At 44.1% G+C, this 23,102-nt stretch overlaps 1 protein-coding gene across 1 annotated transcript in view; it reads left to right on the top strand.

The window, feature by feature from the left end:
* Positions 1 to 11,699: 11,699 nt before the first annotated feature.
* Positions 11,700 to 23,102, top strand: part of LOC306923823 (solute carrier family 66 member 2) — a 121,741-nt gene continuing 110,338 nt past the window's right edge. The window contains exons 1-2 of the mRNA XM_079502146.1: positions 11,700 to 11,988; positions 13,430 to 13,563. Coding sequence (XP_079358272.1) covers positions 11,765 to 11,988; positions 13,430 to 13,563 — 358 coding nt within the window. The 5' untranslated portion in view covers positions 11,700 to 11,764. The remainder of the gene's footprint in view (positions 11,989 to 13,429; positions 13,564 to 23,102) is intronic.

The raw sequence follows: 23,102 nt of genomic DNA on the forward strand, positions 1-23,102 counted from the left end.
TTGTTGACATTAAGGAAGTATTTAGACAGGTACATGGGTATCTTGGTGGTGTAGCGAATCTTGTGGACCAGACCCATTGCAAGGTGCTGTACTCTGTCGTCAACCCTAAGCCATTCCAGCCTGTCAAAGTGGGCAGGGGTGAGGTGGGTTCGGGGAGTGAGGCCAAGTAGTAGCCTGACCAGTTTGTTTTGGGAAGTCTGGAGCCTTGTTTTAAGGGCCTTAGAGGTGCTGTGGTACCAGGAGGTGCAAGCATATTTGAAGAAACCTTGTACGAGGGCTCCTGTTAGGGTCTTCAAGGTGTTTTTGTTGACCAGTGAGGAGATCCTGTATAGGAATCTTGTTCTTTGGTTGACCTTTTTGATTACGTTCACCGGAATGATTTACCTCCAGGATGGAACCGAGGTAGGTAATTTCATCTTTTCGTGTGATAATATTGTCACCCACTCTAACCAAGAAGCCATCTGAGATTACTATTTGATCCAAATAGAATGGATTCAGTTTTTCCCAGGTGTAAAGATAGTTTGTTATCAGCGAGCCAGGTGCAGATTATACCGAGTTCAGAGCTGAGGGCCTTTTCAACCTGCAGTTTGTTCCTGTCCGAGACCAGCAGTGCCGAGTCATCTGCGAACAGGAACAAATTGCAGTCACAAGCTGATGTCACGTCGTTTACATATATTAGGAACAGTAAAGGTCCTAGTATGCTTCCTTGTGGAACGCCACAGCTCACTGGGAGGGGGGGGGGCAGTGTTCCGTTCACCTCCACCATCTGTTACCACCATATAAGTCATATAACTCACATTTTACTTAAAGCAATACCACAATGTAGAGAGTAAATGTCCTGTATTCAAAATGCTACTTGACTAGAACTAGTATTAACATAAATATGTACTTAGAAGTACGTACCAAAGTAGAGTATTCTTTGTCAAACCGTTTTTTTTGGAAATAGAAGATCTACAAGCTCACAATGTGTGGCATCAGCATCATTCGTGACACATTGTGAGCTTGTAGATCTGCTATATTCAAATAGACGGTCTTAGATCAGTGGGTTTCAACACTTGTTGTATCAATTCAAGGCCCATTCTTTTTGGGGCATTCGGACCACATTTGAACCACCATTAGGCAGCATTAATTTGAACCACCATTAGGCAGCATTGAGCCTCTCAGACCCAAACTTTGAATATTTTGTTGTTGTTGGAATAAGATTGTGTCCACAATTCCATGTTGTATTGATGTGGTACGATCCATAGGAGAGATAACAGGCAAACGTTGATCAAAATATCAATTATTCTACATTCTCTAATTGTGTAGACTTCTTGTAAATTAAGTAATGCAAGATGTTTAACAATAATGTAACTCTTGAGAAATGAAACCAAATGGACCCGTACAGGTCCATTTGGTTTAATTTTACACTCTCAAGAGTTAAAGATATATAAGTGTAAATAGTAGAAATATAAAAATAGACATACTAAAATCCCTCAAAATTGTTTGATTGGTTAATTGATGCATTTATTAACAGATTGCAGAATTACAGTATTTCAAGCACAACTCAAAACTGTTAACTGTGGACGACACCATAAATCATTAGACTTGTTTACAATAGAGCCCACCATGTTCAATTCATCATAACAATTAGAGACGTACAAATAAAACAGGAAATCATCATAGAGGAGGTAAAAAAAGGAAAGAAACAAACATACATACAGTGAGGGTGAAAAGGGGGGGGGGGGATTCAGGTTTTACGGGGGGGGGGGGCAGTTTTGAATTGCGGCCGTCCGTAGGTGCCCTTTGAGAGCGGTTTTGAAGGAGTCAAGGGATTCACATGTCTTAATGACTGTTGGTAGGGCATTCCACATTTTGGTGGCATAGGAGCAACATTAATTTAATCCCTTGTTTGTACCGAATCTGGGTTGCACATGGTTTGTTGAAATCACTCTGGTGTTGTGGGTGTGGACTTCGTTAACATTTAGGAAGTATTTAGACAGGTACATGGGTATCTTGGTGAAGTATTTAGACAGGTACATGGGTATCCTAGTGAAGTATTTAGACAGGTACATGGGTATCTTGGTGAAGTATTTAGACAGGTACATGGGTATCTTGGTGAAGTATTTAGACAGGTACATGGGTATCTTGGTGAAGTATTTAGACAGGTACATGGGTATCTTGTTGAAGTATTTAGACAGGTACATGGGTATCTTGGTGAAGTATTTAGACAGGTACATGGGTATCTTGGTGAAGTATTTAGACAGGTACATGGGTATCTTGGTGAAGTATTTAGACAGGTACATGGGTATCTTGGTGAAGTATTTAGACAGGTACATGGGTATCTTGGTGAAGTATTTAGACAGGTACATGGGTATCTTGGTGAAGTATTTAGACAGGTACATGGGTATCTTGGTGAAGTATTTAGACAGGTACATGGGTATCTTGGTGAAGTATTTAGACAGGTACATGGGTATCTTGGTGAAGTATTTAGACAGGTACATGGGTATCTTGGTGAAGTATTTAGACAGGTACATGGGTATCTTGGTGAAGTATTTAGACAGGTACATGGGTATCTTAGTGAAGTATTTAGACAGGTACATGGGTATCTTGGTGAAGTATTTAGACAGGTACATGGGTATCTTGGTGGAGTATTTAGACAGGTACATGGGTATCTTGGTGAAGTATTTAGACAGGTACATGGGTATCTTGGTGAAGTATTTAGACAGGTACATGGGTATCTTGGTGAAGTATTTAGACAGGTACATGGGTATCTTGGTGAAGTATTTAGACAGGTACATGGGTATCTTAGTGAAGTATTTAGACAGGTACATGGGTATCTTGGTGAAGTATTTAGACAGGTACATGGGTATCTTGGTAAAGTATTTAGACAGGTACATGGGTATCTTGGTGAAGTATTTAGACAGGTACATGGGTATCTTGGTGAAGTATTTAGACAGGTACATGGGTATCTTGGTGAAGTATTTAGACAGGTACATGGGTATCTTGGTGGTGTATGGAATCTTGTGGACCAGGCCCAGTGCAAGATGCTGTACTCTGTCGTCGACCCTAAGCTAACTTGAATACATGCATTATAAGTTACTTTCTGGTTATGAATGTTCCACAGAAGTGATCGAGGCTCAAGAAGACAGCTGCCTCTGACTCTGAAATGAACGTCACAGTCAGAGGTGTTAGTATTAGCAGAATCACATGTGCTGCTGTATAACCTACACATTGTTTCAACCAGATTACCACGCAGGCTACCCTCTATATGCTCGAAGATATCTTTCCCTAGTTTGAAATATTGTCATCTTATGCAGCTGACTTATGCAGAGCAGGCTGCAGATGTCAAGACAGGGTAATAAGACACTTAACTCATCTTCTGGAGGACTCTCTCGCTCTTCACTTGGAAGGACGGTTTTTCATGAGTCTTTTTGATTGATTGAAATATGTATTAACAGTTTGCAGAATTACAGTACATTTCAAGCACAACTCAGTCAATACAAAGACTGTTAACTGTGAGTCGACGACCCAATAAAGCATTACACTTGTTTACAAGAGGGTCCACCATCTTCAAATCATGAAAACATTTAGAGACGTACACATAGACACTTCTATATAGTCAAAGAACAGAACAGGAATTCATCATAAACATAAAGGAGGTAAAAAAGGGAAAAGAGACATATACAGTGAGGGGGAAAAGTCTGTTGGTGACTCTGAGAATGCTGCTATGCCAGAGCATTATCAGCACACATCATGTGTGTGCTTTAAGCACTCATTAAGGGGTATTTCATTTCAGACCCTCTATTCTTAGTGAAGCGGACTTAAAGGACCACTTCACCACTTTTCAACGTATCTTCATATAATAGGTCCTCACTAATAATCATGATAAAATGGCACGATTTGTATCTACTCAGTCTGTGTCTCATAGGAGGGCTGTGGGCAGTTTAGAAACCGTCTTCCAGTGACATCATCATTAGGCAGATTCGTGAGAACGATGGCTTCCATTTTCGCATTGCAACTTTTCAGGACTAGAAAGCCTGCAGTTTTTATTAGCTTGTATTCCCCATCGATGATGTCACTGGAAGACGGTTTCTGAACTGCCCACAGCCCTTATATGAGACACAGACCGAGTAGAAAAAAATTGCGCCATTTTTTTCATGATTATTAGTGAGGACCTATTATATGAAGATAGGTTGAAAAGTGGTGAAGTGGTCCTTTAAGTTTGAAACGCTTGTTTTTCCGTCTACACCAAATCGCTAGATCTTCAAGCGCTTCGTGCTGTGATGCGTTGCGAGCTTCTAGATTGGCTATTTGTTGTTGAATGTTCCTCCAGATTAGGCACGGTGGGGATCAAGTGGTTAAAACACTTCTCGGGTCATTTTGACGATCTATACTCACAAAGTTTGTAACTTGCTTTATTCAATATTATTTAGAATGAATATCAAAATGTCTAATGTGTAAATATTGACTCAAGCAACTTAAAACGGTCTGTGCTGCACACAAGTCAGAGTCAAGTGAAATACTTCTTTGAATTGTATAGTAGACCGGGCTAGGGCTCTACTAGGTCTTTTGGTATTTTCACAGCATGCTGCATTGCAATGTGTTCTGACTCCTGAGCTTGTAGATCTAGAATCTTAGCTGAATGTTTTCCACAGAAGAGGGACAAGGGTTCCCTTCCCTTTGAGTAAGTTAGCTGAAGCTGTGAAACGTATATAGAGAGTATGCACATGCATGGTTTTCCCATCAGGACACGCCCCCCTCATCTAGACTGAGTGGCAAAACATTGAGCAGCATGAATGGAGTGTTGGAGTTTGGAAGCACTCGTTGTAAATCACTCCACCGTCCTGCGTACCACCTGTTTCTAAATGTCACATAATGCAGGAGGCAGCAAAATGTTGTGTTATTGAAAACAAGCACTTCCAAACTCTGACACAATAATCAAATGCAGGGCATTTCTTGACAGAAAGTAGCTCATAACGTTTCTATGGTGGATTTTTATGAAACTAAAACTTTGCAGATAGAAAGAGGATAATTCAAGCTTTCCGTACAGTTTAACATTGTTTAATGCAACCAGACAGGACCTTTCTGTTTGGATGAATGGGCTGTCAAGGCCAGAAAGTAGTGTTTTGCCACTCAGTGGGCGTTCCCGCATAACTTCCAGGTACGATGATGTCATGTGCATACCCTCTATCATTACAGAATGACTACAACCCTGGTCCAAATTATATTTCGTTCAGTTTGCGTTGTTCTTTCACCAGACTGAACGTGTAGGAGAAAAGAGCTGGTTCAGCATTGAAACCGGTAGCCAAGACGGTTCACGTGTTTTGACAACCCATGTGTACGACATCATTCGCGGCGGTTTAAGCCATTTTGGGCGGGAACCCCTGCTGGTGTCTTAAAGCATTATGTTATGCTTTAGCTATTGAAAAATAGCAGATCTACAAGCTCATAGCGCGGCACTGAGTGCCGCGCTATGAACTTGTAGGTCTGCTATTTTTGAAAAATCGTGAAAATGTGCCTCAAATCTTTGAATATATATTGGTACAGAGTGAACATTTTAACTCAAATCTTTGCTTCTGGGGGGGTCCCTGGAACAACATATTTTCAGATAGGGGGGGGAGGAGGCATATTACATATAATGTTTGGGGTCCTTGACATGAAATATTGAGCACCACTGATACAGAAACATAAGGTTTTTCAGAAAACTGTCAGGGTTTATAGAAGACATTTTCGATGTCAGGTCAGCAGTCTGAAATATTTGCTCAGCTGCTGGTCACCTCTGGTCAATTATTACACAACTATGTACTACCACGTATGATAACAGCATCCTAGTATAGGTTGCTGCCTTCAGGAAGGAGATATAGTGTTGTATGGAGAGTATAGGTTGCTGCCTCCAGGAAGGAGATATAGTGTTGTATGGAGAGTATAGGCTGCTGCCTCCAGGAAGGAGATATGGTGTTGTATGGAGAGTATAGGTTGCTGCCTCCAGGAAGGAGATATAGTGTTGTATGGAGAGTATAGGTTGCTGCCTCCAGGAAGGAGATATAGTGTTGTATGGAGAGTATAGGCTGCTGCCTCCAGGAAGGAGATATGGTGTTGTATGGAGAGTATAGGTTGCTGCCTCCAGGAAGGAGATATGGTGTTGTATGGAGAGTATAGGCTGCTGCCTTCAGAAAGGAGACATGGTGTTGTATGGAGAGTATAGGTTGCTGCCTCCAGGAAGGAGATATGGTGTTGTATGGAGAGTATAGGCTGCTGCCTTCAGAAAGGAGACATGGTGTTGTATGGAGAGTATAGGTTGCTGCCTTCAGGTAGGAGATATGGTGTTGTATGGAGAGTATAGGTTGCTGCCTTCAGGAAGGAGATATGGTGTTCCAGCGTACAATAAGGTCAGACTGAAGAGGTCTTTTGTCCACCAGTCGACTCTGAGGCTTAATCAGGAATTTGGGAACGCAGGACTAGACTGAGCTGTGGACGTTACTCTGTGCCCTTATGTTTCTGTGTATGTAACTCTCTGTGTATTTTCTGTTTTTTGTCCTGTGTTGTCAAATGTGTATATGTGTTAGGGCGTTTAGGCCTGACGTCGATTCTACAAATGCCTTCTAAATCCTGACAGTTTTCTGAAAAACTCATGTTTCTCTGTCAGTGGTTCTCAAACATTTTCTGCCGACCCCCATCTGAAAATATTTAGTACCAGGTACCCCTCGATCCAGAAGCAAAGATTTGAGTTAAAAACGTTCGCTCTGAAAGAATATATATAAAGATTTGCGCCACATTTTTTCACGATTTAAAAAAAATAGCAGACCTACAAGCTCGTAGCGCGCCACCGAGTGGCGCGCTACGAGCTTGTAGATCTGCTATTTTTCAATAGCTAAAGTATGACATAATGCTTAAAACACTAAAAGGGGTTCCCGCCCAAAATGGATTAAGCAACTAGTCAACTAGTCGACTAAAGTAAATCCACTAGTCGACCTTGTTGGTACTAGTTGACTAGTTGATAAGAACATTTTTTTTTTTTTTTTTTTACATAATAGTTAGTTAAACAACTAGTCAACTAGTAAACTAGGCAACTAGTCAACTAGTAAAAATTACTAGAAGTGAATGCCCTAATATGTATTGCATACAAGGCCGCTGGGTCGCAAAACAAATGTCAGTGCAAACTGACAATAAAGTACTACATCATATTCATATCATATCATATTACCACACTCATTCCTGTTTCACTAGGTAGCCAAAAGATTCTAATCACGCACTGCATGGCATGCAAAACATAACTAGGTCATAATTCATACAGCAGTGTTTTGTTTACCTAGCAGAGAGAGCGCCTAAGGCCTCACTCACACGGTCGCTGCAGACTGCTGTATGCTTGTTGTATACAAAGGGTGTGACACAGCTTGCCCCAATGCATTTCCAATGGGAGTCACATGGTTTGACACAACATTGTGTTGTGTGAGGGGGAGGGGCGTTTCGACTGCGCCCCTCCCCCTCACACAACACAATGTTGTGTCAAACCATGTGACCTCCATTGGAAATGCATTGGGCGGCCATGATACTACACAGCATTGATCCAACGAGCACGAGAATTGCATTAAAGGTGTGAGCTCAGCCTAAGGCATCACTCAGACCTTTAATGCATTGCTGCATGCTTGCTGTATGAATGCTGTGAGTGTCATGGCCGTCACATGTCACATGGTTTGAGGACTACATTTTGCACTACAAGCTGTTGTATGGCTTTCAGCTGTGTTTCGACTGCGCCCCTCCCCCTCATACAACACAATGTTGTGTCAAACCATGTGACCTCCATTGGAATTGCATTGGGCGGCCATGACACAACACAGCATTGATCCAACGAGCACAGAGAATTGCATTAACCGTGTGAGTGCACCCTAGGGCTGAGCTCACACCTTTAATGCAATTATCGTGCTCGTTGGATCAATGCTGTGTTGTGTAGTGTCATGGCCGCCCAATGCATTTCCAATGGAGGTCACATGGTTTGACACAACATAGGGGGAGGGGTCTGTTGTATGGCTTTCAGCTGTGTTTCGACTGCGCCCCTCCCCCTCATACAACACAATGTTGTGTCAAACCATGTGACCTCCATTGGAAATGCATTGGGCGGCCATGACACTACCCAACGAGCATAGAGCATTGCATTAACCGTGTGAGTGCACCCTAAAGGCCCCACTCAGACCTTTAATGCATTGCTGCATGCTTGCTGTATGAATGCTGTGAGTGTCATGGCCGTCACATGTCACATGGTTTGAGGACTACATTTTGGACTACAAGCTGTTGTATGGCTTTCGGCTGTGTTTCGACTGCGCCCCTCCCCCTCATACAACACAAGTGTTGTGTCAGACCATGTGACTCCCATTGGAAATGCATTGGGGCAAGCTGTATCACACCCTTTGTATACAGCAAGCACAGAGCAATCTGCAGCGACCGTGTGAGTGAGGCCTTTTAGAGGAAGTCACACAGAGCCAGGAAAGGATGGAGTGCTCCGTTGATTACTGCTGGGACATAAATAATGTGGCGTGACAGGTCCAGAGACGTACAGTATAACATGTAGGCAGTGGTGGAAAAAGTACTCAATTGTTTTACTTGAGTAAAAGTACCAATACTTCAATTTTAGAACTACTTCGTTACTAAGTAAAAGTACGGAATTGAAAATGTACTTGAGTAAAAGTACAAAAGTATCAGCATCAAAATGTACTTAAAGTACTAAAAGTAAAAGTACGCATATTGCAGCATGTCCCATTTCACAAGTTCAAAATGTGTACAAAAACGTTTTTTTAAAGTAAACTAGACATATGCAACTCATTGCAACTCAATGAGTTGCTTTGGTGTGGTTTACCTTAAAAAGCGTTGTGTCCCAACATGACCCTTTGGTGTGGTTTGAGCTTTAGTTGTAGTTCTATATAGAGCGATAGAGCTGAAAGAAAAGTGGAATAACGGCTAACAATAACAGCACCCCGTTCCGTTGTCACTGCTCCGGCCAGACACCCGCTCTGTGCTGCACAGATAACAATACGTGCGTGCGTGCGTGCGTGCGTGCGTGCGTGCGTGCGTGCGTGCGTGCGTGCGTGCGTGCGTGTATTATGTATGTCGTGGTGATGTCTTCTTGATTCTCAGCTTAAAGGCCAGTCCACACCAAAATGCAGCTACTTCCAACAAAACCGTTGTAGAGACCGTTGCAGCGGTGTGGACTGACCAGTTGCAGTGGTGTGGACTGACCAGTTGCAGTGGTGTGGACTGACCAGTTGCAGTGGTGTGGACTGACCAGATGCAGCGGTGTGGACTGACCAGATGCAGCGGTGTGGACTGACCAGTTGTAGCGGTGTGGACTGACCAGTTGTAGCGGTGTGGACTGACCAGTTGTAGCGGTGTGGACTGACCAGTTGTAGCGGTGTGGACTGACCAGTTGTAGCGGTGTGGACTGACCAGTTGCAGCGGTGTGGACTGACCAGATGCAGCGGTGTGGACTGACCAGTTGTAGCGGTGTGGACTGACCAGATGCAGTGGTGTGGACTGACCAGTTGTAGCGGTGTGGACTGACCAGTTGTAGAGCGGTGTGGACTGACCAGATGCAGCGGTGTGGACTGACCAGTTGTAGCGGTGTGGACTGACCAGTTGCAGCGGTGTGGACTGACCAGATGCAGCGGTGTGGACTGACCAGTTGTAGCGGTGTGGACTGACCAGTTGCAGCGGTGTGGACTGACCAGTTGTAGCGGTGTGGACTGACCAGTTGTAGCGGTGTGGACTGACCAGTTGTAGCGGTGTGGACTGACCAGTTGTAGCGGTGTGGACTGACCAGTTGTAGCGGTGTGGACTGACCAGTTGTAGCGGTGTGGACTGACCAGTTGTAGCGGTGTGGACTGACCAGTTGCAGCGGTGTGGACTGACCAGTTGTAGCGGTGTGGACTGACCAGTTGTAGCGGTGTGGACTGACCAGTTGCAGCACTGTGGACTGACCAGTTGCAGCGGTGTGGACTGACCAGATGCAGTGGTGTGGACTGACCAGTTGTAGCGGTGTGGACTGACCAGTTGCAGCACTGTGGACTGACCAGTTGCAGCGGTGTGGACTGACCAGTTGCAGTGGTGTGGACTGACCAGTTGCAGTGGTGTGGACTGACCAGTTGCAGTGGTGTGGACTGACCAGATGCAGCGGTGTGGACTGACCAGTTGTAGCGGTGTGGACTGACCAGATGCAGCGGTGTGGACTGACCAGTTGCAGTGGTGTGGACTGACCAGATGCAGCGGTGTGGACTGACCAGTTGTAGCGGTGTGGACTGACCAGATGCAGCGGTGTGGACTGACCAGTTGTAGCGGTGTGGACTGACCAGATGCAGCGGTGTGGACTGACCAGTTGTAGACCGGTGTGGACTGACCAGTTGTAGACCGGTGTGGACTGACCAGTTGTAGACCGGTGTGGACTGACCAGTTGTAGACCGGTGTGGACTGACCAGTTGTAGACCGGTGTGGACTGACCAGTTGTAGAGCGGTGTGGACTGACCAGTTGTAGCGGTGTGGACTGACCAGTTGTAGACCGGTGTGGACTGACCAGTTGTAGCGGTGTGGACTGACCAGTTGTAGCGGTGTGGACTGACCAGTTGTAGCGGTGTGGACTGACCAGTTGTAGACCGGTGTGGACTGACCAGTTGTAGAGCGGTGTGGACTGACCAGTTGTAGCGGTGTGGACTGACCAGTTGTAGCGGTGTGGACTGACCAGTTGCAGCGGTGTGGACTGACCAGTTTCAGAACGGTGTGGACTGACCAGTTGTAGCGGTGTGGACTGACCAGTTGTAGCGGTGTGGACTGACCAGTTGCAGCGGTGTGGACTGACCAGTTGCAGCACTGTGGACTGACCAGTTGTAGCGGTGTGGACTGACCAGTTGCATTGGTGTGGACTGACCAGTTGCAGACCGGTTGCCATGTTGGGGATAATGGTAGTTGCCACTAGTTGCATTGGTGTGGTGGACTGGCCTTTTAGAGATCACTTCTTATTGGCCATTTTTTGGACGTAAGAGCAAAATGTACCGGGCGCTGCGGGGCGCTGCGGGGCGCTGCGGGGCGCGTGAATACGTTCATTCCTATAATTGACACATCATACCATCAGTGCTGTAAAGAGGTTTTCAATGTAATGAGTCCCAGGATGCAGGGATGGTGTTTTAGATGAGTCCCAGGACGCAGGGATGGTCTTTTAGATGAGTCCCAGGATGCAGGGATGGTCTTTTAGATGAGTCCCAGGATGCAGGGATGGTGTTTTAGATGAGTCCCAGGATGCAGGGATGGTCTTTTAGATGAGTCCCAGGATGCAGGGATGGTCTTTTAGAATTTAGATGAGTCCCAGGGACATTTTATGAGTCCCACTTCAACGACGTTAGGAGTCATATTTTGCCATTTTCTTTTTACAAATTGCAGCATTTAACTCCCATTCCATTGTATATGGTTATAATGTGGTTATATTCATGTAGAAAACAGAAGAAGACATTATTATTATAACTAAAGCTAGCAAAATAAACTAGAATAAAAAAAACAGTACAGTAGTGCATCCCGTGGATGCAGAGGTTGTTGTTGTATTGTGTCCCTTAACTATAAACTGCGTTTTGGGATGCAAAATGCACCCTATTTTAATCTCTGTACCGTTACTACCGTACACACCTGTTAGTCTCAGTGACTCTTCCGTTCTGTCCCCAGCCCAGCCCAACCCCCCCCCACCCCCCCACACACACACACCCTCCACCGTTTCTCCTCGACATCCCTGAGTCTCCGTGGTGTGTGTGTGATGGACGCCGCCGAAGGAGGAGTGGGCCTGCCGGAGACGGAGACGGAGACGGAGGCTTCCTGGATGCTGCTGTCATGGCTGGCGTCTCTCATCATGGTGTTGGGGGGGTCCGTGCCGTACCTGCCCCAGTACCAGGACATCCAGCGGACTGGCAACACCGAGGGCTTCTCCACCAGGGTGTGTCTGGTGCTGCTGGTGGCCAACATCCTGCGCATCTTCTTCTGGTACGTGCGCTCACAACAAGTAAATTTAATTAAAAAAAATAGCAGATCTACAAGCTCGTAGCGCGGCACTCGGTATCATTTGATAGCTGATGCAGCCTATAGCCTACAGTAGATCCATCATCAAGAACAGCAGATCTATCAGCTCACAACATAACATAAAATAACATAAAAAGGTTATAAAATACATAAAAGTTTTATTTATTCTCGAAATTACACTGAGTAATCAAACTCATTGTCAGTGTCATCGAGTAATACAATCACATAGAAAAACATCAGAAGATCAGGAAAATAAAAAACAAAGAATACAATACAATACAAGGTATACATGTGAATATCAAAAACAAAAAAAAGCACATTTCAAAATGATCTAAAAACAGTTACATATTGTGGGGGTCTGTATGCTCACCAAGGTTTTAAAACGATGCAAGGGTACCGATGTGGTCAATTTTAATGTCGTTTGTAGGTCGTTCCATGCATTAGGGCCACAGAAGCTTAGTTAACTTTTGGTACTTTGAATTTGGGGAAATTACTTGACCGGGTGTGGTAGGGCTCAGGAAAGATGAGATGTATTTAGGACAACCTCTCCTCTCTGTGCTAATCCTTTCTGCCTGGTTCTCCTCCAGTACTGTATACTCCAGTACAGGATAGGGAAGCAGTTTGAGCTGACCCTGCTCCTTAGAGTATATATTAATAGAGACGGCACCCGGAGGAAACCCTGAGGCGAAATGGACATAGTGGCCGAATTTGTCATTGCAGCGCTGGTCCGTTGACTATCATTGCGCACGTTCATGTTATTGGGCCCATGACACGTGAACGCTGTTTCATACGTGAACGTGCGCAATGATAGTCAACGGCAGTGCGTTCATGTTATTGGGGCAAATCCATCCCAGAATGCACTCTGTTCCTACCCGGAAGGAGGAGTGAAATCGCCTCATGCGCTTTTGAGCAACTTAATGCTAGTGGATGGGAGGAGAACTCTGGTGCCGTCTCTATTCATATACTCTAAGCCCTGCTCCTCCAGAGTGTGGTGATTATCCTCACCATGTTTTCCCTCACCAGGATCGGGAAGCAGTTTGAGCTGACCCTGCTCCTCCAGAGTGTGGTGATTATCCTCACCATGTTTTCCCTCACCAGGATCAGGAAGCAGTTTGAGCTGACCCTCCTCCTCCAGAGTGTGGTGATGATCCATTCCTCACCATGTTTTCCCTCCTCCAGGATCGGGAAGCAGTTTGAGCTGACCCTGCTCCTCCAGAGTGTGGTGATGATCCTCACCATGTTTTCCCTCACCAGGATCGGGAAGCAGTTTGAGCTGACCCTGCTCCTCCAGAGTGTGGTGATGATCCTCACCATGTTTTCCCTCACCAGGATAGGGAAGCAGTTTGAGCTGACCCTGCTCCTCCAGAGTGTGGTGATGATCCTCACCATGTTTTCCCTCCACCAGGATCGGGAAGCAGTTTGAGCTGACCCTGCTCCTCCAGAGTGTGGTGATGATCCTCACCATGTTTACCATGCTGCACCTCTGCTGCTCGGTCCAGAACACCAACCGGGTCAGCACCAGGCAGCACAGGCTCTCAGGTAAGGACTGGCCTGCAGCAGCTGTGTGTGTGTGTGTGTGTGTGTGTGTGTGTGTGTGTGTGTGTGTGTGTGTGTGTGTGTGTGTGTGTGTGTGTGTGTGTGTGTGTGTGTGTGTGTGTGTGTGTGTGTGTGTGTGTGTGTGTGTGTGTGTGTGTGTGTGTGTGTGTGTGTGTGTGTGTGTGTGTGTGTGTGTGTGTGTGTGTCCAGGGACGAGCAGAGAGTGTGTGGCAGTTCAACCTGCCACTGAGACTGAATGGTTAACGTTTGAATTATTATTTATGATTGATTGCAGAGTGATATTTGTTATTTTGACATTATATATATAATTGTGTGATGCTTGATTCAAGTTGTTAATTGACTGTTGACTCCATTGAAGGGAGCAACTACCAGCTGTGGTTGTTTGTTTAGAGAACTCTTTGATTATATTATGGGGATCATTTATAGTAGTAGTATGAATGATGTGACACTTTAAAATGTGTGTTATGCTTATGAATGATGTGTGATGTCTCTGGACATTGATGCACTGGTTCCATTGGTGGAATCAATCAATCCAGGGTTGGTTTGGTCCAAATGGGAGGGGCCTAGCCTTTATCTGAGGACCTGTCATTGGTCCACACCATGGGAGGGGCCTAGCCTTTATATGAAGACCTGTCATTGGTCCACACCATGGGAGGGGCCTAGCCTTTTATAAGGAGCACCTGCCACTGCCCAGCAATCAACGTAGGATTGTAGGCAGTGGCGTGCACAGACATTTAGAGGGGCAGGTGCTCAAGTGAAAAAAAGGGCACCTTGTGGAGCGCGTGAAACCGGCTGGTTGCCTTAATAGTGTGAGATTTATAGATGTTGGGGACTAAATAATATATTAGTTTTTTTATCAATAATTGATCAATGTCACCATGGTCCACATACTGTACAGTGTACACTACAAATATATATATATATATATATATATATATATATATATATATATATATATATATATATATATATATATTTTTTTTAAGGCCACATTGCCAAAAGGGCAGGGGGTGCTCTAGTGCAGGGGTTCTCAACGTTTTTGGCCGGGGACCCCCGGAAATGCTTTGGCAATGTCTCGGGACCCCCGCCCCGCCCCCTCCCGACCCCCAATATAAATTGACTGCTACAATAACCTTAAACCATTTTGGGCGGGAACCCCTTTTGGTGTTTTAAGCATTGTTATAATTTAGCTATTGAAAAATAGCAGATCTACAAGCTCATAGCGCGCCACCGAGTGGCGCGCTACGAGCTTGTAGGTCTGCTATTTTTGAAAAATCGTGAAAATAAAATTTAAAAAAAGATCTTTATTTATTTTTATTTTTTTAAATAATTTGGGGACCCCCTAAAATAATTTGGCGACCCCCCGAGGGGTCGCGACCCACGGGTTGAGAACCCCTGCTCTAGTGTACCCCCAAGTATATCTGTGCATGCCACTGATTGTAGGGAGCAGAGCAGACCCTGGCCAGTGGGCTGTAAATACCTCTTTTGTGTTCGGTTTGTTTGAATGACCATTTCACGTGGACTCTGCAAAAGGTGAATTAAAAAACTGTTTTGATTTTGCTAAAGGATTTAATGCCATGAGTGCCTTTTTTTGGCGTATTTTGAGAGCTGGTTCAGTGAGAGCTGGTTCAGTGAGAGCTGGTTCAGTGAGAGCTGGTTCTGTGAGAGCTGGTTCAGTGAGAACTGGTTCAGTGAGAGCTGGTTCAGTGAGAGAGCTGGTTCAGTGAGAGGTGGTTCAGTGAGAGCTGGTTCAGTGAGAGATGGTTCAGTGAGAGCTGGTTCAGTGAGAGCTGGTTCACTGGTTCAGTGAGAGCTGGTTAAGTGAGAGCTGGTTCAGTGAGAGCAGGTTCAGTGAGAGCTGGTTAAGTGAGAGCTGGTTCTGTGAGAGCTGGTTCAGTGAGAGCTGGTTCTGTGAGAGCTGGTTCAGTGAGAGCTGGTTCAGTGAGAGCTGGTTCAGTGACAGCTGGTTCAGTGAGAGCTGGTTCAGTGAGAGCTGGTTCAGTGAGAGCTGGTTCAATGAGAGCTGGTTCTGTGAGAGCTGGTTCAGTGGGAGCTGTTCAGTGAGAGCTGGTTCAGTGAGAGCTGGTTCAGTGAGAGCTGGTTCTGTGAGAGCTGGTTCAGTGAGAGCTGGTTCAGTGAGAGCTGGTTCAGTGAGAGCTGGTTCAGTGACGGAGTGTTAGAGAGGCAGGGGCTGGAATCTCGTAAGAGGGCACTTTTGGACAAAATAAAAAGCAGATCTACAAGCTCACAACGCGTCGCACTGCCACGCGTTGTGAGCTTGTAGATCAGCTATTTTCGGAGCGCAACCCAGCGCTCTAGCTAGTGGAGATGCGGTGTATATGACGTGGATTTCTAAACAAATGTGACCGGGTCTGGCAAATAGGGCCTCATCTCGACCAGAGTAATTTTTCAGTTTTTTACAGATTATTAAAGTACAGAATGTAAGCTTTCATATGATGTATCATTCAATTAATTTGGAAAAATATTTGAAGGAGATATGACCATTTTAAAATGATTGTGCCGTTTTACCCAAAGCTGAGAAAATCATTTCAACACCTAGAGCTGGCTAGCCTACTTTGACTTATAAATGTATACATTTAATTTGCCCAAATCAATAATCTGTTGGAATGAAAACTTTCTTCAACATTCAAGCTGTGTTAATATGAAAAAAAACGAAAATCACAAAAAAAAAAATCAAGTTTATTTTAGATTTTCTGCCTTTTCATTATAGGCGAGATGAGGACCATTTCGCTAGACCTGGACACAAATGTGTTCAACGCAAAATGCTGCGTTCAAGTTCGGGAGACTTCGGGAAAAAAGCAGTGGCATTTTGTGGCATTTTGTGTGGCATTTTGCATTTCTTTCACCATGTAGTAAATGCTGCATTCGTGGTCTGGAGAGGGCAGTTGTTTTACAGACGGGTAAAAGGGCAGGGGCTGAAGCCCCCTTTGATGTCTATGTGTGTGTTCTTACTGCCTTGCCTGTTTTACTGCTGTTTTTTGATCTTTGCTATTGTTTATTGTTTTATGCTCTTTGCTACTGTTTTTTATTGTCTTAAGGCCACTGTGTTTTTGCTTGCTTAATTGTTACTTTACGTTTGTGTTTTTATCTTCTTTTGCCCTGTAAAGCACTTTGCGTTGCATTTTATGACATGAAAGGTGCTATATAAATTAAAGCTTTTTATTATTATTATTATTATTATTATTAGTGTGCATTTCCCTGCCACTGTCACATAAGTTTTCTCAGTACTGTATCTATCGTTATCAACCACCCGTAGACACAGAATACAGCCATGCAAGGTTGTGTCATGAAACCATGTGACTCCCATTGGAAATGCATTGAGGCGGCACATTTTCTCTATGTTTAAGGTTATTGTAGTGGTCAATTTGTATTGGGTTTGGGGATGGGGGCGGGGCGGGGTTCGCGAGACATGGCCAAAGCATTTCCGGGCCCTAGACTGGACCACATTTCTGATATGATCCGTCCATGTGTGCCATTCATATCATTCTTGTGTGTAGACTCCATACACAATCTTTTCGGGTGCATGCGTTTTGTCCGACATACCATTGGTCCGATAACAACAACCTATCTCAAACCCTAACCCTAACCTCCCACGGGGCAGCACACCTAAACCTAACCCTAACCCCCCACGGGGCAGCACACCTGAACCTAACCTTAACCCTCCCAACCCTTAACGCACCTCAGACCAATGCTCCTTCGAACCAATGATATGTCGAACCAAAGTATGCCTCCCAATCTTTTCCTGTTGTGCTGCTGTGAGTGTCCAAGATTAAGTGTTGTGTTGGTACCAATCTGAGAAAAAACAGCTCCCTCTTTCCCTTTGAATTGGAGACAACAGACTGTCTCGAGAGACTGTGATGTTACTAACAAAGATCCTCGCAGAGTAAATTGAATAGTAGTACTTTGTTAACTCACACTGTGTTGTTGCTGCTAGTGAGCCTGCAGGCCACAAACATTTAGTTTCAGTTACTACGTCTTGCCAAAAGAGGGCGCCAATGGAAAGGCTATAACAGTGAGGCTTCTATTTTCTCTTGAGCTTCTTTTAGCATGACTGTTTACTAGTAGCAAACATCAAGGAAGAGGAAGAACATCCGCACAGTTTGTAGAGCTCCGAGACTTACTTTATCCTATTTTGGGGGCGGGAACCCCTTCAGGTGTTTTAAGCATCATGTTAAAGGCTGTTGAAAATTAGCAGATATACAAGCTCGTAGCGCGGCAACAAGTGCCGTGCTACGAGCTTGTAGGTCTGCTATTTTTGGAAGAATCGTGAAAAGGTAGTGCAAATCTTTGAATATATATTCTATATACGTTTTTAACTCAAATCTTTGCTTCTGGAGCTGGTTGAGAGGCCTACCTCTCAACCAGCTCTCAAAGGCCCCATTTACACTGGCAGACAAATCTAGCCTGAATCAGATCTGTGCCACATCAAGATTGAAATCCGATTGGTTTAAATGGTCACATGACTCATTTAGACAAATCAGATTCCAATCTGGATGTGGCTCAGATCTGATTCAGGCTGGATTTGGCTGCCAGTGTAAATGGGGCCAAAGTGGGCTGGCAGATCTGTAAGCCCACACCACGTCACATCGCAACGCGTTGTGAGCTTGCAGATCTGCTATTTTCAAATAAATCTTGAAAAGTATTTGGAATACTTTTGAAACATTTTATGAACACAAATCTTATAGGTAGATCTAAAACTAAACTAATTACCGGTAGATATTAATTTGGGGGTTCTTTTTTTTAATATAGTTTTTATACAGTACGTAGTCACCTATTTATTTTCTTTTTTTAAAAACATCACAAAGCATCACAGAAACATGCACAAACATCAACAAACAACGTACCCCCCCCCCCCCCCCCCTCCCCTAACGAAACAAGGACAAACAGGACAAAAGTAAATAAAAATAAATAAATACAATTGAAAGTAAAAACACAGCAGGTCACATGATGGGTCACAGTCAGATCGAGTATTGTACACGTGTGAGAGAGTCACTGTCTGTTAATTCTGAAATCCACTGTCCGCTATATTTGGGTCACACCGAGCAGTCTAATCCAGGGAGGGACGGATATTGAAGGTCTCCAATTTGGGGGTTCTTAACAATGAAAAAGCTTTAGAACCACTGGCCTAGATATTACAAGAAGCCATGGAGAGAAATGAAATGAAAATGAATGACTGTATTGATTTATTAAGATTAGTGTGAAGGCAAAGCAGAAAAGTCCCATACATACATCATCCACAAGAGATTAGCCTGTGTGTGTGTGTGTGTGTGTGTGTGTGTGTGTGTGTGTGTGTGTGTGTGTGTGTGTGTGTGTGTGTGTGTGTGTGTGTGTGTGTGTGTGTGTGTGTGTGTGTGTGTGTGTGTGTGTGTGTGTGTGTGTGTGTGTGTGTGTGTGTGTGTGTGTGTGTGTGTGCGCGCGCGCATGTCATTGGGGATTTTATCCATCATAGAGACACCCAGGCATTGTGATCAATTCTACAAACAAGAGTCCGCAAGAGCATGTGTTGTGTATGTGCAAATGCTGTGTGTGTGCGCGTGCGTTGCGTGCATGCGCACATGCTTCACATGTCGCGTCAGCAACGGGCAACACATCCAAGTTCATTTTCAGGGTCAGTCTTTACGGCGTGGATTTATGGGTAATTGTATTTTTGATGGAGGCTCAGGTTGATTGCCTCTGCAAATGGGCCGCCGGAAATTTAATCTAAGTTTAGGCTACTTGTTTTTATTGGAAACTAGACTACAGGGCTTGATAATGGAATACCATAATAACAGCCCGACTAGAATGTGTTATAGAGACATCAATTGCGATAACAGCTTATTTGCATCATTAAAAGATAATGTGTGGAGGCAAGCTCAACCTGTGGTGAGATGATTCATCGTGTTCTTTAATCTAAAAGTTTGGCAGGGTCGATCAGTTTACACCACTTATTGGTCCGGTGTGGGTGCTAGGAGCAGCTTGGCCACTTGGGGGTGGTAGTGGGTGGCTTTTTCATGTTTTGTTGCTGAGATATAACTGGCTTGGATGTCCCTGTTCTTTATTTTTGAGTGGTGCAACCACTCCAAGGAACAGCAATGTCCGTGTTAACCATGTGTTAACCTATGTATGTGACTATGCACGTGACTGTTACTATGAGTACCAGTAGGGTCAAAAGTGGCGCTGTTGTGCCAGAAACAGAGAGAGAGAGATAGTGCTGCACTGTTGCCTGCTAATGAGAGAGAGAGGGGGAGGGGAGTTGCACCACTCAGTTCACACAGGTGTGATTTTTATGTATGGGTTTATCACGGGTGCATCATCATCATTTGAACTAATCGATTTGATCCATTATGGAGAAAAAAAATATTGTTAATTTAATAAAACAAAAATACATAAATATAGCTTAGATTAATTAAATTAGTGTTTTGAACGAATTAAATGAGAGTCTTGACTGTATTAAAATGTAACAGTATTGAATATAGTGATTTGCATTTAATAGGCAGCAAACTCTGTTGGAGTTAACGTACCTGCAGTAACGTAATGCAAACCGGGGTGTGCTTCGTACGGTGTTCTGTTATCCCAGTACGACTCACACCAGGCAGCCACTCTCTGAACGGCAAACCTGAGCTCCGGTTTCACAGACAGGATGAGGGGGGGGGGGGGGGGGGGGGGGGCTCAGGAAATGGACTCAAATAGATCTGAACACCCTGTGTCATCAGCAGTGTGTTGCCTGTCCCTCACACTGTTCCTCCCTCCCTCCCTCCCTCCCTCCATCCCTCCCTCCCTCCCTCCCTCCCTCCATCCATCTCTCTCTCTTTATCTGACACAGTGGTTCAGTTTTCTGCTCTGCCTCACACACACACTCACAGCCTCACACTGATCTTACAAAGGGGGAGGCGTCATTAGGCGTCCTGTGGCACTGAGTGAGTTAATACATCCATCAGTCATTTCAATACCCTTCATGGCTTTATGTAATATCTAGGCCAGTGGTTCTCAAACTCTGTTCATGTCAAGGACCCCCACATTGATATGTATGTGAGCGTAGACCCCCATCTGAAAAGATGCCAGATTAGAAACCCTCTGGGTCTGGCATTGTATTTTCTAAAAAATGTGATCTACAAGCTCACAGTGCATCGCTACTTAATTAAAGATCGATTTAGACCGGAGTATACTGATATTGAATTTGATATGTATTAACCCATTTTGGTTAGCATTATGTTATTCTTTAGCTATTGAAAAATAGCAGATCTACAACCTCATAGCGCACCACTGAGTCTGAGTGCCATGCTACAAGCTTGTAGGTCTGCTATTTTTGAAAAATCGAAGAACGACTGACATAAACATAGCTTTTTCAGAAAACTGTCAGGATTTAGAAGACATTTTTAGAATCTGATCTCAGGTCAAAATGGGTTAATTAAAGATATATTTGATGATATTTGACTGATATTGAATTTGATATATATTAACTATCTTGGCTGGACCTATACTTTGAGAACCACTGCTCAAACAGAGTGTCATTTGTATATCAGTGAATTCAGTCATGTTGTGCACCCCATTCCACTGTTTCAGTGCATAGAATATGCGAAATCAACCGTCATCAGGACCATGCAATGGGCCCAGTACAGAGGCGTATCTACAATAAGGCGAGGGCAGGCGTCCGCCTGTCCAAATCCATTTCTGGCCTGCTCAAAATCCATGAGAAATGAGAAAAAAGAGGACAAAAACAAGACCTGAGAGCTATTAGTGGACAGCTGATTGGCCGTTGCGGTAGAGCGCGGCCCTCAATCACCCATTGGAATGTAAATGCATGCCTTTCAGCCTTTGTATCCCACTCGTCTGGCAGGTATATCTCTTTGAAAACCTTTAGTGCTACGATTGTGCGCGGGGAGACGAACATTTACATATCTTGCCTGGCCAAAACGTAATTCCTCGATACGCCACTGGCCCAGTATGGACATTTTCCACATACTGTTTCAGTATGTCATTATCACCTATTGTGACGGTGGTGATAATGGTATTTTTGTGTCACTGATGTCAATGACGGAGGCGCGCCGTGTCTGGTGGCCTTGAGGTCTGGTGCGACGGCCACCAGACCCGACTCAGCGCCGTCCGAGTTACGTCCCGATAGGCAGAGAATAGTATATATTAGTAGCCCCTAGTTTCCATGCGTCGACAATTTAGTTGGAAATGACACGTGACACCACCATGTCCAGTATGCCAGTATGGCCATATTGACCATATTCCAACGTCCTGATAACGGTTGATTTCGTCTATGTAATACAGTGATAACGGTTGATTTCGTCTATGTAATACAGTGATAACGGTTGATTTCGGCTATGTAATACAGTGATAACGGTTGATTTCGTCTATGTAATACAGTGATAACGGTTGATTCCGTCTATGTAATACAGTGATAACGGTTGATTTCGGCTATTTAATACAGTGATAACGGTTGATTTCGTCTATGTAATACAGTGATAACGGTTGATTTCGTCTATGTAATACAGTGATAACGGTTGATTTCGTCTATGTAATACAGTGATAACGGTTGATTTCGTCTATGTAATACAGTGATAACGGTTGATTTCGTCTATGTAATACAGTGATAACGGTTGATTTCGTCTATGTAATACAGTGATAACGGTTGATTTCGTCTATGTAATACAGTGATAACGGTTGATTTCGTCTATGTAATACAGTGATAACGGTTGATTTCGTCTATGTAATACAGTGATAACGGTTGATTTCGTCTATGTAATACAGTGATAACGGTTGATTTCGTCTATGTAATACAGTGATAACGGTTGATTTCGTCTATGTAATACAGTGATAACGGTTGATTTCGTCTATGTAATACAGTGATAACGGTTGATTTCGTCTATGTAATACAGTGATAACGGTTGATTTCGTCTATGTAATACAGTGATAACGGTTGATTCCGTCTATGTAATACAGTGATAACGGTTGATTTCGTCTATGTAATACAGTGATAACGGTTGATTCGTCTATGTAATACAGTGATAACGGTTGATTTCGTCTATGTAATACAGTGATAACGGTTGATTTCGTCTATGTAATACAGTGATAACGGTTGATTTCGTCTATGTAATACAGTGATAACGGTTGATTTCGTCTATGTAATACAGTGATAACGGTTGATCTCGTCTATGTAATACAGTGATAACGGGTGAATCCGCTGTTGTGTGTGTATCGCTGCAGTCACTAAATGACATCTATATGTCATGCGTCCGACATCCGTGTGTGCATCCATTATTCATATCTGTAAATGTTTCATTCCATTCCTCATAGCTATGTTGAACCTTTTGGTATAGAATCCTGGGCTGTGTAGCCACCTGGCGCGACATAATTAATCCATTTAGACCTGACGACGATTCTACAAATGTCTTCTAAATCCTGACCGTTTTCTTTCATGTCGTTCTCAAACATTTTCATGTCAAGGACCCTCAAGATTATATGTAATTGGCCGCGACCCCCATCTGAAAATATGTTGTTCCAGAGACCTCCCA

Source organism: Electrona antarctica, assembly GCF_951216825.1.
Source record: "Electrona antarctica genome assembly, chromosome: 5".
Lineage (NCBI taxonomy): Eukaryota > Metazoa > Chordata > Actinopteri > Myctophiformes > Myctophidae > Electrona > Electrona antarctica.